Genomic DNA, 17,973 nt, shown 5'->3' with positions numbered 1-17,973 from the left:
CCTGCGCTGTGCTATCCCATGGGACATTACGTGGCACACAAGCTGAGTGTGAAGTTGTGGTAAGAGAGATGTCCTGGCCAGCTCTTCCATTGGGTGGCAAGGGTCGGTAACAGCTCCATCTTCTTAATTCCTGTCTTGCTTAACGTGTTTTGCTCAAAGGAAGACCAGAGAGCTAAGAGGCAGTGGAAGGCTTTGGGAGCAAGAAACTTTCGAATGATCTGTGTTATTCCCTTTCTGCCATTCTTTCTCTACAATGGGCTAGAGGCTGCAGAAATCACAAATTACCTTTACTAATACAAGGACCCCAAGCCATGACCCCAAAGCCTTTTCTCTAACTGATCTCTCGATTCAGGCCAGCACTTAGCTACCACGTGTTTGTGGACTCTTGAGAGATGCCCTGGGGCTTTCCTCACATGAAGACACTCTGAGCTGAACACACTGTGAACCCGCAGTGTCTGGAGGGGGCCACCGGGGCGGGAGAGAATGATGTGGCAGCAGAGCCATCTGGGAAAGGCCATGACAGTGATCCCTGGGAAATCACTGCTGCTTGTCTGAAAGGCAGCTTGAAGTAGGTGTTGTGCTGACGATAATCAGATTTAAAATTAGCCCTGAGGCGCCTTCATTAGTGATGCTTAATTATGGGGTCCAATCAGTACACAAACCACTCCAGTGACAATTTTGCTGACAAAGTACTTCTAAACAAACTGGAGTATTTCAAAGTGAGTAAGAGAAGTCTTTGAGAAGGGTTTTGGGTGTCCCATAATTCTGTCTCCATTCAAGCTCTTCCTTTTCCCTCCCCTCCCTCCCTCCCTCCCTCCCTCCCTCCCTCCCTCCCTCCCTCCCTCCCTCCCTCCCTCCCTCCCTCCCTCCCTTCCTTCCTTCCTTCCTTCCTTCCTTCCTTCCTTCCTTCCTTCCTTCCTTCCTTCCTTCCTTCCTGCCTGTGCCTTCCTGCCTTCCTTCCTTTCTTCCTTTTCTCAGTTCTAGGGCCTGAACTCAGGGCCTGGATGCTGTCTGTCCCTGAGCTCTTTTGCTCAAGGTCAGCATTTTACTACATTGAGCCACAGCTAGACTTCTGGTTTTCTGGTAGGTAATTGGAGATAAAAGTCTCATGGACTTTCCTGTACAGATCTCAGCCTCCTGAGTAGCTAGGGTTGTAGTTGTGAGCCACCAGTACTTGGCTCTGATGTTCTTTTTATAATTTATAATTTTAAGAGTTACTACAAATTCTGGGAACTACTATTTTTCTCTGGCTAGGGACCCCCTTGAAAACCAAGGTACCCTGATATTTGGCTACTGTTGGACATATCCTCTGAGCCTTAGTTTCCTAACTATAAACTGATTGAAATAAGGCCTGCCTTGAAAGGTTGTCAGGAAGGGTGGAATAATCTATGATCTCATTTTATTGGCTTTCTCCTTCCAAGTCTCTCCACTATGGTGCCCCAGCTCAAATGTCCCTACATATGTGACTACTGGAATTTTTGTGGTATATAAATACCCTAATTTGCATATGTAGTTGAGCAGTTCTCAACTTGGGAATATTTTGGTTATCAAAACTAGTGGGAGAGGGGCAGGTGCCATAGGCCTCAAGTAGACACAGGCCAAGGATGCTGCTAAAGAGCTTTACAATGTACGAGAGAGCCTTCCCAACAAAGAATGATCTGGGCTTCAATGTCCACTATGTTGAAATTGAGTGAATTGGCCATGGAAGATGATACATTCTATTACCAAAACATCCTTGAAGTCGCATGCGTATCATACCCCTTCCTTTTTTTTTTTCTCTTTTCTGGTAGTACCAGGATTGGAACACATGACTTTGCACGTGCCTTGGCTGGTGCTCTACCCCATGAGATGCGTCCCCAGCTCTTTTTCACTTTAGTTATTTTTCAGACAGGCTCCTGTATTTTCCCCCAGGCTAGCCTTGATCTATTATCCTCTTACTTGTCCTACCTGCATTGCTAGGATCACAGAAACATGTCAACACACTTGGCTTCTATGTTGAGATGGGGTCTTGCTAACTTTTTGACCAGGTGGACTCACCACAGTCTTCCCCATCTCTATCTCCCCAGTATCTAGGAAGAGGATAGAAGCCACACAGTGGACAGAAATACATGCATGGGATCATAGTATCCTTCCTAGCCCCTTGTAAGTGAGCAAACATGGGAAATTTCTCAACTCAGCCTGGATTCAGAGATGAAACCCAGTCTTTCTTCACTCTTTGTTCTTAAGGCTGTCTAACATCATGTGTCATCTGATTCCCTTTAACCTTGAAGTCGTCCTTCAACTTGCTCCATGTGTTTATTTAAGTGTGCGGTCCTTTCCGTGCATTAATGCTGAACATTGGGAAACATGGAGATGGTTGTATAGAGGCAGGAGTAGCTACAGCTCCTGAAGGGATTTCCTGAAGGTCATGGTTCCTGACTTGCCATGCTCTGGAAGGAGAGCCAGAGGATCAAAGGAAACCTGGCTAAACTGACAGCAGTTGTATGTATCCAGTTTATCCTCCTGGCCCACCAGTGGAGGCCATTCAGTTAGTGATACAGATTCATGGAAATATCCAGTGTGTTCTCACTTTCCTAAGCCAAGAAGAAGAATGTACTAAAATACTAATATGTTTTTATCTTCTTGATTGGCAGTATTTTTCCTTGTGTACATGCATTACATGTTTACACATTTTCCGAGTATTAAATGTTAAAAAATAATGGATATTCTTTTTTTTTTTTTTGGTCGGTCGTGGGGCTTGAACTCTGGGCTTGGGCGCTGTCCCTCAGCTCTTCAGCTCAAGGCGAGCGCTCTACCACTTGAGCTACAGCGCCACTTCTGGTTTTCTGGTGGTTTATTGGAGATAGGAGTCTCATGGTCTCTCCTGCCCGGGCTGGCTTTGAACCGCGATCCTCAGATCTCAGCCTCCTGAGTAGCTAGGATTACAGGCGTGAGCCACCAGCGCCCGGCTTAATGGATATTCTTTTACAAAGAATTAGAGAGTAGTTTCGGTGTCTGTTGGGAGCTCACATTCTCAGGCTTTCTCCTCCTCTGAAAGTCATAGGTTAGATGTTGGCCAGCTGCCTCTCAGAGATAAATCTCTTTGCCACCTCCCCAGCTGTGTGCCATGTCTAGGCAACAGCTGCTTTGATAATGATTTCACTTGGCAATAGATGAATTCTTGCTTTAAAGTCGCTGAAATGATTCAGGCCAAGTCAAATTGCACATGTGAATGTTCATCTCTCTTTACTCACAGTAGGTGCCAGAGAAGGATGGCCAGAGGACAGGCAGGGGGAATGATAGTCTTTCCCTGTCTCTCTGTCTCTCTCTCTGTCTCTGTCTCTCTCTCTCTCTCTCTCTCCCTCTCTCTCTCTTTCTCTCTCTCTCTCTCTGTCTCTTTCTCTCTCTCTCTCTCTTCACAGCACAGGACCCAGCAGTAGGGCCCCGCCCACCCACAGCAAGTATGGCTGAGGCCCTGCCCTTCCCCCCAAACACACACCCATCCCAGGCTCCCACTCTCTTCTCTTGCATTTTGTGCCTATAGAATGTCACTCTCTTCCAAATATAAACAAGAAAACTCAACATGTCATCTTGAAGAGGAAATGTTCTCACTTTACAAAGAACCACTAGTTTGTCATGGAGAAAAGCTACAGAATTGTTTATAGGAAAAACTGTGGATGTTACTTGTTATAAGGGCATGACCTAAGCTTTAGCCCAAAGGCTACACGGTACTTTTGCATTACAACTTTTTTTTAAATTTTATTTTCTTGTAAAGATGCTATACAAAGGGGTTACAGTTACATCAATAAGGTAATGAGTACTTTTCTTGTTGGGCATTGTTACCCCCTCCTTTGTTTTCCTCCCACTCTGCCTTCCCTCCCCTACCTTCCCCACTCCTCCCCAGAATTACAACTTCTTTAACCTTCTCAAAAGGGCAGTCTTCCTTCTCATTGGCTGTCCCAAATGCCAATCATCTCTGGAAACACCCACCTGGATGGACACATCCAGGGTGTGTTTTGCTAATCTAGGTGTCTCTCAAACCACTCAAGGGGACAATGAACATTAATGATCACATCTGTGTTGAGTTAAATTTATAAATCAGACATAGTTAAGTATCAACAATAATAAAAATTAAATAGAATAAATATAACAATATACTGTAATAAAATTGCCAGGGTCACTAGTCTTCCTCTTGGGAATCAAGATTAAATTGCAAGAAAAGCAAGTGTTAGTTGTAATAGCCAAGATACAAAATCAGCTTAGGTCCTCCAAAACTTGTGATTGCATAGAGAAATGTACATATATACAATGATGTATTATTTGGCTGTAAGAATGAAATTATGTCATTTGTATGAAAATGGATGGAACTGAAGCTCACTATGTTAAGTGAGATAAATCAAGTTCATAAAGGAAAAATATCACGTTTTCTCTCCTATGAAGAATCTAGACCTAAAATAATATACTATGACCTGATTGTAAAGAAGTGGATGTCTGGAGATGGGAGCAGTGGGTGGGAGGAGAGGGAAAGAAAAATGACAATATTATAGAATTAACTTATATACATGTATGGAAGTAGTACCAATGGAAATGACAAAAGCTGATAAAAGAGAGGAACAGGAAGAGGGAGAAGTTAAAGAAGATTGATATAGATGGGGTGAATTTGATCAAAGCATATTGCATGCATGCTGGAAATATCACAATGAAACACTTTGTACAATTAATGTTAAGGCATTTAAAATATATTTAAAGAAATGATAACATAACATTCTATGTCCTTTGTCTGAATGGGGTAGAATTTCTCTTTTTTCCCCCAGTAGCTTATATTAGTTATGCAAAACATTTGTTTTTGTTTTTGTTTTCTTCTTCTGCCAGTCCTGGAGCATGAACTCTGGGCCTTGGTTCTGTATCTGAGCTTTTGTGCTCAAGGCTAGAACTCTACCAATTGAGCTACAGCTCCACTTCTGGCATTTTCAGTAGTTAATTGGAGAGAAGTCTCCCTGACTTTCTTGCCCTGGCTGGCTTTGAACTGTGATCCTCAGACCTCAGCCTCCTGAGTAGCTGGCATTACAGTCATGAGCTGATGACACCTGGCCAGAGGGTGTTTCTTTGTTATGATATATTCTATTCAATCTAACTCCTCTATCCCCCTCCCTGCCTTCTTCCCCCAAACAATTTCAACAGCTTTCATTGTTCTCATTTTACAGCTGCAAACAATCTTTTTTTTTTTAAATTTTATTTTATTTTATTTGAGAACATACTGTACAGAGGGGCTACAATTACATGGGCAGGATAATGCATACATTTCTTACCAAGCATTGCAGCCTCCTCCTTTGTTTACCCTTCACCTCCCTTCCCAGCCTCCCCCCTCCCCCCACCCAATTATACCCCCCTCCCCCCCCACACCGACATTGTAAAGTTGGTTTTGACATGACATTTTGTACTTCTCATTGTTGCAACAGGTCCACCTGAATCCTTAAACGACTTGTTTGTCCCCATCTCCTCCACATGTTATACTGACATCAAATATAGTGAAAGCGGGGGTTACACTGTGGGGGAGGGACATACAAAGCAACAAAGAAATAATCTTTTTTGCATTTCTTTTTTTTTTTTGTCCGGTCGTGGAGCCTGAACTCTGGGCCTGGGCGCTGTCCCTCAGCTCTTCAGCTCAAGGCTAGCGCTTTACCACTTGAGCCACAGCGCCACTTCCGGCTTTTTTCTTTTTGCTTATGTGGTGCTGAGGAATCGAACCCAGGGCCTCGAGCATGCAAGGCAAGCGCTCTACCACTGAGCCACCTTCCCAGCCCCAAAGAAATAATCTTATAAATGTGTTAGAAACACATGCATGAAAGAAACAAAAACATTAAAATACATATTTAAGGGTTCATTTTCCTAACATCACATTATCTGGCCTTTTCCGCTTGACTCATACCTATACTAGATATTGCAAATAAGGGAAACCATGGGACCTATGTTTCTTTGGGCCTGGCTTACTTCATTTAATATAATTTTTTCCAAACCTTTCCATTTCCTAACAAATGGGGAAATGTCATTCTTTCTGATGGAGGCATAGAATTCCATTGTGTATATATACCACATTTTCTTGATCCATTCATCTACTGAGGGGCATCTGGGTTGGTTCCATATCTTAGCTATGGTAAATAATGCTGCAATAAACATAGTTGTGCTGATAGTTTTAGTGTGGTCTTGTTTGTAAACATTTGGGTAAATGCCCAAAAGTGGGATTGCTGGATCATAGGGGAGATCTATGTGAAGACTTTTGAGGAACCTCCATACTGCTTTCCAAAGTGGTTGAACAAGTTTACATTCCCACCAACAATGAAGTAAGGTTCCTTTATGTCCACATCCCCTCCAGCATCTGTTGTTGTTAGAGTTCTTGATTTTTGCTGTTCTAACTGGAGTGAGGTGATATCTCAATGTTGTTTTGATTTGCATTTCTTTTATGGCTAGGGATGTTGAACATTTCTTCATGTGTCTATTGGCCATCCTTCTTTCTTCTTCAGAGAAGCTTCTCTTTAAGTCTTTCGCCCACTTATTTATTGGGCAGTTGTTTCTTTTAGGATTTGTTGTTGGGTGGTTTAATTTTTTGAATTCCAAGTATATTTTAGATATGAGACCCTTGTCCGTTGTATGGGTAGTAAAGATCTTCTCCCAATCGGTGGGCTTTCTATTGATCTTGCTAGCTATGTCATTTGCCATGCAGAAGCTCTGCAACCTTATGCAATCCCATTTGTCCAACCTTTCTTTGATTTGTTGTGCTTCCGGGTCTCTATTCAGAAAATTTTGGCCTGAGCCAAGGAGACCTAGGGTTTCTCCTATTCCATCCTGTAATGTTTTCAGAGTGCAAACAATCTATTTTGACCCCACTCATCCTCAAACTTATTCACTCTCTCTGTTTCTCTCTTCTCTGAGTAGGATAGAATTTCTTAAACAAGATACCAAAAGTATCATCCATAAAGGAAAAAGTCTGGTAATTGGTAATCTCCTAAAAGGAAGAAATTCTTTATAAAATAAAGGTGATGGAAAGTAGGGGACACACACACACACACACACACACACACTCTGAAGGATCCTGGAACTAAGGGGGTCACCCCAACTTTGACTGAAGAGGTCTCCAGGTATCTTAACTATCTTCCTATCACTGTGACAAAATGCTTGAGGTAAACAATTGATATGAAAGAAAAGCTTGCTGGCACCGGTGTCTCACGCCTATAATCCGAGCTACTCAGGAGGCTGAGATCTGAGGATTGCAGTTTGAAGCCAGCTTGGGCAAAAAAAGTCCCTGTGAAACTCTTATCTCCAATTAACCACTCAAAAACTGGAAGTGGTGCTGTGGTTCAAGTGGTAGCTAGCTTTGAGAAAAGAGAGGATGAGGGACAGTGCCCAGAACCTGAGTTCAAGTCCCACAACTGACCAAAATAAAAAAAAAGAAAGAGAAAAAAAAAAGAAAAGAAAGAAAGAAAAGCTTTTAAAAGCAAGTGTTGCTTGACTACAAGCACTGGGGTACTACATCAGAAAGTCTGATAGCTGAGATGTCTACAAGCTAACAACAGATGGATGGTGTATATAGTACGGCATACCTGAGAGACCCATGCAGTGACTACAGGTAGGTGGTGTATAATGTATGGGGTTCTGAGCAAAGTGATACTTCATTCACATGAGTGGCAAGGGATGGCAGGAGATTTCATCGTGCTACTCAGAATGGCTTGCAATTTGAAACACGTGAATTATTTACTCCTGGAATTTTCCATGTACTGTGTTCAGTTTGCAGGTGCGGGAGACAACTGCAATGCCAGCAAAACACTAAACACGACGTGTTGCAACAGGTGGTTGGTAATTGTAGCTATTAGTATTAATGGCATGTGTTCATGTAGCACATGGGCATTGCACACCTTGAGTCTCATAAAAGCAAGTTGCAGAGATTCTGCCATTACCTTTGGCACCCAACTGAACACCCTTTTGTTCCAAACCCTGCTATGCTTTGTTCGATCTACCTGCCTCCTGAATGTTGGATTCCCTGGTCCTATCTAGACCTAAGACTGCCACAGGAAGGTGGTGGTAAGCTTTGAATAGAGAGATTAGATTCATCAAATGAATCAAATAAGCTTGCTGATCAGTTCCTTAGGAGTAATAAGGGCTTTAGTTAACCATATGACCCCCATGAACAGAAGCCAGTCTGCAAGGATGGATGAGGGTAAACTTACGTGGACCTTAAAGTTGCCATGATTGTGGAATAAGAAATGTCTATGAATATTTACTATGTGCTAGACACTGCTTCAAAACACACTAACATGATTTAATATAGTTCTTTTGTAGTTGTTGGCAAAGGATTCTACAAATGTTTGCAAACCAGAAAATATCTAACCTAAATTTCCACAGACAGAAAAAAAAAACCCACTGGAACTACAATCTGACACGAGACTTCAAAGTTATGTATCTTTAACAACTGTGAGATCATGACATTTGTGAGAAAACTGCTATTAAATTAATACACATGTATACCTTGTCCCTCTCTCCCCTGTATATATGCCATCACTATTAGGTTAAAAATATAGATGGAGCATTATCTTTTATCTCTTATTTTGTGCTTTTATTTTATGCTGGTTCTGGAGCTTGAACTCAGGGCCTGAAAGCCGTCCCTGAGCTTTTTCAATCAAGGTTAGTGCTGTACTACTTGGGCCACAGACCCACTTCCACCTTTTTGATGGTTAACTGGAGATAAGAGTCTCATGGACTTTCCTGCCCAAGCTTTTTGAATCATGTTCCTTAGATTTCAGCCGTCTGGATGGATAGGATTATAGGAGTGAGCCTCCAACGAAAAGCTACTTTGTGTTTTCTGTTAAAATTCTATTTGGTATCATCAGACCTTGCTAAATCTCTTAGAAGTTATGGTTCAAAGTGCTACCTGTTTTGCCAAATGAGATAGTAAAATGGATGTGATAAGCGAAGTTTAATCAAGCAAAATGACTCCACAAGTAAGGCCTTCTATTTGCTGGAGTGTCAAAACATACTGAGAAAATGGTATTGGAGTCAATGATATTTGAAGATTATCATCATCAAACTATTATTTATATATGGAAGGTGAACTACAAGCTATGTCACATAGGAAGGGTTGGATGAAAGAGAAAAAGAGAAAACTCAACAGTGACTTAATAGCCAACAGTGACTTAATAGTTTAAGGGTTGTAATAAACAAGATAGATGGTATACTTTTTTTTCATGGCCATAATGGGTGTCCATGAGATTGTTTTAAGTAAAAATGACTAAATGTAATGAATGTTTTCATATTCTTGCATATGTTCAAATTATTCATGGGTAGAAGGAAGCATTTTGGGGATGAGTTGGATTTTGAGCACTACAGCTTTCTAGCATAGGCTGACTTGAGGATGACCTTTTGCACTTGGAAGACATGCTTATTGCAAAAGCCTTAAATACAGATTTTGAATAAGCAAAAAAAAAAAAATTCTCACAATTCTACCCAGTCATAGAAAACCATTAGAATAGCTCAGTGTATATTTATATCTCAATGTATATTTATAAAAATGCATAGATGGGGAAGAATTATAGAAAAGGGTAACACTGATCACGATGCACTGTACTTACATATTGACATGTTGAAATCCCTCTGTACATCTACTTAGGAGATAATACAAAATGCATGGATATCTCATGCTATTTGATAATCTATCTATCTATCTATCTATCTATCTATCTATCTATCTATCTATCTATCTATCTATCTATGTTTTTCCTTTTAGGGAGCTTTTTCATATGATTTGGAATGTCGGTCATGTATGCCAGAATATAAATGGATGTCTCATTGTTTATTTTAGCCTGAGGTTTTAGCCTTTTGTTTTAAACACAGAATCCTTTTTGTGTACAGGGCGCTCAGCATGTAAACGGGTAAAACAAAATTAAGTAGCTCTGTTTGATGAATAGAATTTCATAAGAGTCATATTTTTAAAACTTTGAAATATATTGCAAATTTTTTCTCCAGAGAGACCATGAGAGGACATTTTCAATATTTCAATGGAACCAAAAATTCTTTAGACCTTATTTCTCTCTTGGGATATAGAGATTTTCTTTGTGGTTAATTATATGATTAACTCTAAACATATTCCAAAGATAAATAAAGAATGCAGATTCTTCAGAGACTACACACATAGCAACAGCTATTGAATGTATTTAATCATTTTGTTAAAATTTAGAAATTAGTTAAGGTTTGTGCATAAGGAAAGACACTCAGCAATTATCTTGTACATGGCTTATATTATTTCAGGACAATTTCATTTTCCAAGTAGCTATTCTCATCAGTCAGTTTCCAATAGCCATGGGAAATTATACCCATGTAAATAAGCATTATAAAAGATCTCAATTTCCATCTCCAATTTCACTTTGATTGTACTTACCCTCATGTACATTTTTAATGAAATGCCTTTTGTTTTCAGTTTTGCTTTCCCTGCTGCATTTTCTTCTTCTCTGCAGCCCCTTCCCAATCCACTCCACTTGGACTTTGTGTTTACTGGCATATTTTGCTTACACCTGTGCTTTCAATTATTCTGTGTCATTTGTTGTAGGCATATGCCATACAATCATCATGGTCCATATTTTGCTTTTGTGCTCAGAGATAAGAATTTAACTTATGTGTATGTTGGACTTAGGTGTATTCTGTGTTTCTCTGTTCATTTTGAAAATATAGCCTTTTTACTTATATTTTTTGTACCTTACAAGGGTGATCCATTCCATCTGTATTCAAACAGCCCATAGACAGGTTGAAACATCCTTTAAAAAGAAGACTGAATGCCAACATCTAAAATGTTTTAGAGACTGATGTGATACAAAAATTCCACACTCTATTCCAAATGCCTGATTGCAAAGACTGGGCCCCAATGATTTTCCTTTTTGGCTAGGGATTGTTTTAATCATCTCTTTGCCAATATATATGCTTCCAATTTTCTCCCACTCCAACCTTTCCTCCCATGTGACTGTTTGGTGATATTTCTGAATGGCAAATTTGGCATCACTTCTCATGTGGCTCTTGTCTTCAACTAAGAATCCCTTGCCAACTCTACCCAGGTCTTTCATGCTTGGCAGCTCCTTCTACAGTTCCATTTCCCAGGTGCAACCTTTGCACCAGCCACCAATTGGCTCAGATTCCCTAGGTTTTCATGCCTCCAGCATGATTTACCTGGAAAATTTGTGTCTTAGGGGCTGAAGATCTCTCTTTTTAAGACCTCCCTGTATTTTCTATCCTTGTTTTCCCTTACCCCACATTTTTGTGTTTCTTTTTGATACAGAGTCTTGCCATACAGTCCTGATTGATGTGGAACTTGTGTTCTTCCAACCTCATGGTGACTTTATCACTACCCATGCATGAAGCAATTACCATGTATCCACATAAAAAGAAAATGAGAGATTAAAAAGTCCTGGATATGCTGTTTTTATTTAATGGACCAAAATAAGAAGGCTAGAAGAGATGGGCTAGTTCTTCTCAGCCGAAGTACCAGGACAGATGAATTCCTTAAAAGTAGAGCCAGATATCTGGTCCAGGGGATTCTTCTTTTCAAAGATGGGCTTTTATAAACCCCAGGTACATAAGGTAGACTGTTTGCTTTCTTTGGCCTGATTTTTCATTTTATCATGATGCATGAAGAACAATAGATGTTCCCAAGAGGAAGGACACATATCAATAACATTGAAGATTAATGATGGAGCTGTCACTTTTATACCAGGTGTGAGGGATCAGGTGGGAAGAATGACCCCTTCAGAGTGACTGTGGGTTATAAAGGGTTTTCTCCTGCAATTGATGGAGTACCCTGGACCATGCCATCTCAACTCAGGTCAATCTGTAACTGCACATTATCCCGGCAGGAAAGAGAGACATCGGCATGCATCTATAAGCTGCATTGGGAGTTCACAATGCTTGGTGGGGCAACATGGAGCTCTGTGTATTTGGTGCCTTCTATCCTCCTCTCTAGCTCTTAAAGAGTTTCTGATCCAGATGATGGCTCTCAAGAGAAAGCCTTTGATGGGCTCTGACCTATAATACATTAAATCACAGTTGGATTTATTTAGTTTTGGCTTCATTATTTCCAGGTCCATGGGATCACATTTTTCCCCATTATTAAATACACATCTCCACTTCTATAAGATTTGTAATGGTAGGAAGAAAGATACAGTCAAAAAAAGTTATGACCCAGGGGCAGCAAGTGAAATGAATAGATCATATTTTTAACCCCAAGATTCATCTCCATGAGTTCAGATAGTCTTCTAAGAAGTGGACTTCACTGAGACTCTTTGCTGACATGACCTCTCAAAGGCTGAGTTTTCTAGAACAGTGTACCCCAAACCAACATGCACACACACTTCCCAGTTCAGAAGAGGTGGGGTGGGGTAGGCTCTTAGATTAGCATTTTTGAACAAGTTCACAGGCGATGCTAAAGACAGAGCAGCTAACACCTAAGAGACCAAATCAAAACACCAGCTCACCAACTCATCACAGTTAACTTTATTCCACAGCATGTTTAAGGGAATGTTATTTTCAGAAAGATGTTTGGGATTAAAATAATTAAAAAAAAACCCTGGAAAGTACACACATGTATGTATCTCTTCTTTTCATTAAATATATATCTGTTCGGCAAAAAAATGTTAGACTCTTTTGTACAAAAAAAAAAAGCAAAAGAAAAAATAACCCCAAACCCTTGCAAATTGTAAATACCTATAATAATTACAACGATGTAAACTTGGATGTCTGACGGCTTGACCATCCCGTGGAACCTGGGTTGCAACAGGAGCAAGGTGACACCAAACCCTTGGGTAGCAACTGCCTGGCACAGAGGCATTTAGGTTTAGTCTATTAGAGATGAAGCGTGACTACTGATTTCAGTTGTGCTTTGTGCTAAGAGGCTGGTAGCGCGTGTGGAAGGCAGGTCTGGGCTGGGGCAGGGAGAGGAAGCCCAAGACTAGCTAGCATGGAGGGAGTAGGGTGAGGTCACAGTGCAGACATGGTGCAGGCATGGGCTCCTGTTTGGGAGGCTCGATGCTGGCCAAGACTATGATGAGGTTATGGTCACTGTTCTTGAGACCAGAGAGGACCAGGGCAAGGCCAAGGCAGGGGAGAGGGAGGGAAGGAGGAGATCTAAAAGCAGATCTCAACTTAAATAGAACTGGTGGTATTGCGCTGGCCCTAGAAAGAGGGGGGAGGAAGATGTGGCATTTAGTCTTCTGATCAGATAGCTGGGCTATTTCTTCTAGAGACAGGCCTTGGTTTGGTGGGCAAGTTCTGGGGCAGCTTTAACTAACTGTTTTCTTACTCAGCAAGGAGGGTCATGCCTGCCACAGGAGAGGATGGAAAGGCCCCTTGGCTTTCTTATGAGTGGTGGTTGTTAACTCTGTCCCACCAGTGAACTGTAGTGAACCAGAACTTAAAGCAGTGAGTCTGAAAACAGATTCTAAGAGTGGACATGGTACCAGGAAGAGTTGGAAAAGCTTGAGCTAGAGTTGAGGCCAAAGGAAGAGTGGATCTGCAGCTTCTCTCTACTGAAATAGGATGCCAAGGGATGGGCGTGTTTCCTTCTTCTCTCCTGCTAAACTTCCAGACTTCCAGCCTGGAGGTGCATGTCGGTCCCGGCCACTTCAGTTACAGTCGTAGACGAAGTCATAGTTGCTAGGCTCCTTGGGGATGGGAGGAGGCGCGTCGGGGATCTGGATGTTTTCCAGGTCGAGCAGGCGGAGCTTGATCTCCATGCTGAGCAGGGTGTCTAGGTCATTCCGCGTCAGCTCGCTCATCATGTCTTTCCCAAGCAGTGCATTCAGCCCATCTGTCCAGATGCAATACTGGGCAGGAAAAAGGGCAACAGAGACCATTACTCGTGACCATGACATGGCTAGTTGAGCAGTAAGTGAATGTTCTCTGTGTGCTTTGCCTACATTATCATTTACATGCACAGCCTCTCTCTAACATAAACACTTCTGTTATCATCTCTCTTTGACAAACTATAGAGAGCCAAGGCATGGAGAAGTGAGTGTAGGTAGATTTGAACTCAGACAACCTAATTCTGGAGGATTTGGGTTCTTCGTGATTGTGCATGGTAATATTGCCATAACTTCAGGTGAGCCCCTGGCTTTAAGCCACATATACATACTCCTGGACTCAGGGCCAGACCAACCCTGCCCTCTTTCTGATGACTATAACAGTTCACTGTCTTCTTGATGATATGTGCCTGCCTGATTTGATTTCTAGCATGCAGAGACATTGGACAAGCTCTGTCCTTACTTTGTGGGTTTTTTTTTTTTAGCCAAAAACCTTCACTTACCCAACATCTGGAAACCAAATGGCCAACACTATTGGTTGATCTTAACAGAGGGAGGGTTGGCTCTTTTCCTGGAAACTTGTTCCACTAGGGTGGTCTCTGGTGCCCAGGGTTTCTCCCCCCGCAGTTTTCTCCGACCTGACCAATTTGGAAAATCCTCTAGAGTCCACAAACTAAGGGTTTGGTTCTTTCCTCCTAAGATAGATCATAGCCTTTTGCCTCTCTGGTAGACTATGAGCTCCTAAGGAGAAGGAATTGTGCTTCACTGATCCAAGGACCTGCCTTGTTCTTGTCAGCTTCCCTCCTACAGGCTGGGATCCTGCTTTGACTGGAAAGAGAATGATGACACTCGGGGACAGAGCTAGCCCCTTGCTGCTGGCATCTCAGGCCCATGTTCTGAGTGCTGTGCTTACTTATTCTCTCACTAGGTTGTCCCTGGTCCTGTAAAAGACCCTATGACTATCTTGCTCCCTGCTGGTTTGGTCTTCCTTCTCATAGTCACTGTAGGTGCAATTCCAGGTCTTATTTAGCATTGCATTGTAGCTACCTGGGCTCTGTCCCAGAATATGACAGTAGATGTCATTTTTGCATTCACTGAAATCTTATAAATTATGAAAAATTATGGAAGAATTATGAAATTATATAACGCTTGTGTCATGCATGATGGAAAGCTTCCATGAGGCATGTCAATGCCATTGCCTTTAAGTGAAGAGGTGTACCAAGGAATATCTGAAGACTCATGTCTGAGGAGGGCAATGTTGAACTTGATGGCTTTGATTCTACAATGGCAAAGGGATCTCAGCCAAGGTATCCAACCCATCGAAACACAGGTTTGGTGCTAAGGAATTTCTCCAAGCATCAGTGTCCTCATGAGTATCTGAGCCAGATTCTGATCGTGTCTAACCATCTGTTTTCTCACAAATAACCTTGTTAGAAATAGATACCTAGTTCTTATACTAGAGATACTTATTCTGTCAATGTGGGATAAGGGAGCTTTATTTATAAAAGCTTCCCAGATTATTCTTATGAACACTCATGGATGAGCTCTGGTAGGCCCCTCCCAGCTCTATCACGGTAATTTCTGAATCCCAGGGTTACTGCCTTAGATACACAGCCTTCTGAGCCCTGGCCAGTTTCCTGGTGCAGATTAATTAACCCACAGGAACATTCCTTTTGAGAAGCAGCAGGCACAAAATATTTCATTAAAAATCGTATCTCCAAATAACAACCCTGTAGTACTGAATTGGAATTGGAATGATCAGTACCAACCTATGATACATTTTACCTTTCAAAAAAAAAATCACAATTTCTGGTTACCTCCTTTGCTCAAAGCCTCAAAACAATGGCCCAGTGGTAATAAACATAAGGTGTGCTCTGATTCTAGTTGCTAACCACCATCACCTATTCATTAAAAGTAACCGGGTTCCATAGAGAAAAGATGAGAGAACAGTCAGATGAACATGGAGTATCCTGTCACTTTACAGTAAAGTAACAGGAAGTTACCAAAAATCTAGAGGTCATGTCATTAGGACTCATAAGCCATCTGGAGGGGGAAGTAGTGTCCCAGGTAGGATGACCTGGACATGAACCTATGGCAATAACTGTGGCCTAGAGGGACACAAATGTACTTAACTCCACAACTTCATAATGATACACAAAGTCAGATGCACGCCTCACTGGTCTTCTTCAGACATGTTTATTATTTAGAAAACCGGAAATGCCTATTACATATATGCAATCAAATAGTCTATAAGACCTTTCTATTTACTCATCTGTGAGAATGGAAAGATGGAATTGGTAATGTCAACCTTTTTTAGCCTCACAGGATGGATAACTTTTTGCTGCGAAGGCCCATTTGGATATTTATAGCATCATGTGTTGCCTACACAAAGTTATGCACACAGGTAAAGGGCTGTAGGCAACCTATATGAAGCATATGTGCCCATTCTATCACATACCAAATGATTTTGAAGGCTTTATATGGCCACCAGGCTGGACATTTGCCACCCCTGCTCTAATGGATCTAAGGATCAAAGCAATAATCATATGAGGCTCCTAACATTTAAAGAAGAGGGCCAAGAAGGCAATCTAGAAACTGCTATTTCTGTTGCTTAAAAAGTGACTTTGCATGTGGTCAGTTTTCTGACTACTCGTCTATAGGAAATACTGGGAACAGATGGAGATACAAAATAATGTTGCCAGTTGGGGTGGACAGAAAAATATCTGCCTTTCAAAGATGTCCACACCCTACTCCCTGGGGTTTGAGAAGATCTTCGGCTTATGTGTCACATGCCTGTCAGCCCCAGTGATTGCAGTCCAGGACTGTCTGCAAAAAGTTGTCAGAGGAGTGGCTCAAGTGGTAGATCACCTGTCTACCAGGGGAGCAGATAGAGCACAAGATCCTGAGTTCAATCTCTATTACAGCCCAAACCACAAACAAACCATCAAGTCACTCTTTTGTATTTCCCACTTGGGTCCAATGCAATCCCAAGGGTCCTTAAAAGTACAAACAAGAAGCTGGGCACTGGTGGCTCACACCTGTAATCCTAGCTACCCAGGAGGCTGAGATCTGAGGATCACGGTTCAAAGCCAGCCCAGGCAGGAAAGTCCATGAGACTCTTATCTCCAATAAACCACAAGAAAACTGGAAGTGGTGCTGCGGCTCAAGTGGTAGAGTGCTAGTCTTGAGCTGAAGAGCTGAGGGACAGCGCCCAGGCCCAGAGTTCAAAACCCACAACCACCACCACCAACAAAAAAGTGCAAACAAGAGGAGTCAGTGAAGTGCAAGGCAGGGGAGCTTAGACCATAATGGAGGAGGTTAGAGTGATGGATGAGAGGGCTCAATCTTCCATCACCGAGACTGATGGAGGCCAAGGACAGGGAAGGATTCTGACAGACCCTAGAGATACACAAGGCAAGGACACAGATTCCCCCTGGTACCTCAAGAAATAAATGTAATCTGCTGCCATCTTGGTATTTGCTCAGGGAGACCAATGTCTGATTTTTGACCTCTAGAATTCTAAGATGATGAATTTGTATTGTTAAGCTTCAAGCCGAGTTTGTGCTAGGTTGCTGCAAAAGCAGCAGTAAACAAAGACAGAGTTGACAATCAGCACTGTCTAGACCATCCACAATGCTATAGGAGTAATGACCTGATTCCTTCAAAAAATGCCAGACAAGGGGGAAAAAAGACCATTATGTAAATGATTGTGTGAGAAAGAGAGGAACTTAGAGAAACATGAAAAGCGGGCCAACCAAATACAACATCTCTAGACATGTTATTTTGAACAAAGTGTACAAGGAAAAACACACAAATTAGACAATTAGAGAAATGTGAAAATGGACTGTGCTGGATGGGGTTAAAACCGCCAAGAATTAATTTAGGTAAGACAATAGCATTGGAACTATATTTCCAAATGAAGTCTACCATTGAGATATGTACTGAACTTGCTTTACAGTCATCCTAGGGGTGACAGCTGGGAATGGGAGAATGAGAGGTGATGGAGGTGCAGATGAATCCAGACAGATTCAGACCTGGTCAGTGCTGAACTCCAGTGAGTGAACTGCCCTGAAGTCCTGCCATTGCCTGGTGTCTTATGACAAGGAGCTTTCTGAGCCAGACTGCCAGGGTTCAAATCCAAGAAACTCCTTGAGTGGCTTTGGGA

At 41.8% G+C, this 17,973-nt stretch overlaps 1 protein-coding gene across 10 annotated transcripts in view; it reads right to left on the bottom strand.

Moving 5' to 3' along the window:
* Positions 1 to 12,481: 12,481 nt before the first annotated feature.
* Positions 12,482 to 17,973, bottom strand: part of Elmo1 (engulfment and cell motility 1) — a 444,820-nt gene continuing 439,328 nt past the window's right edge. For all 10 annotated transcript variants that reach the window (XM_070014214.1, XM_070014220.1, XM_070014221.1 and 7 more), the window contains one exon: positions 12,482 to 13,832. In XM_070014214.1, the coding sequence (XP_069870315.1) occupies positions 13,632 to 13,832 (201 nt within the window). In that variant the 3' untranslated portion in view covers positions 12,482 to 13,631. The remainder of the gene's footprint in view (positions 13,833 to 17,973) is intronic.

Source organism: Dipodomys merriami, unplaced genomic scaffold (assembly GCF_024711535.1).
Source record: "Dipodomys merriami isolate MVZ:Mamm:240054 unplaced genomic scaffold, mDipMer1.0.p SCAF_94, whole genome shotgun sequence".
NCBI lineage: Eukaryota > Metazoa > Chordata > Mammalia > Rodentia > Heteromyidae > Dipodomys > Dipodomys merriami.
This window is presented reverse-complemented; position numbering and strand designations above follow the sequence as displayed.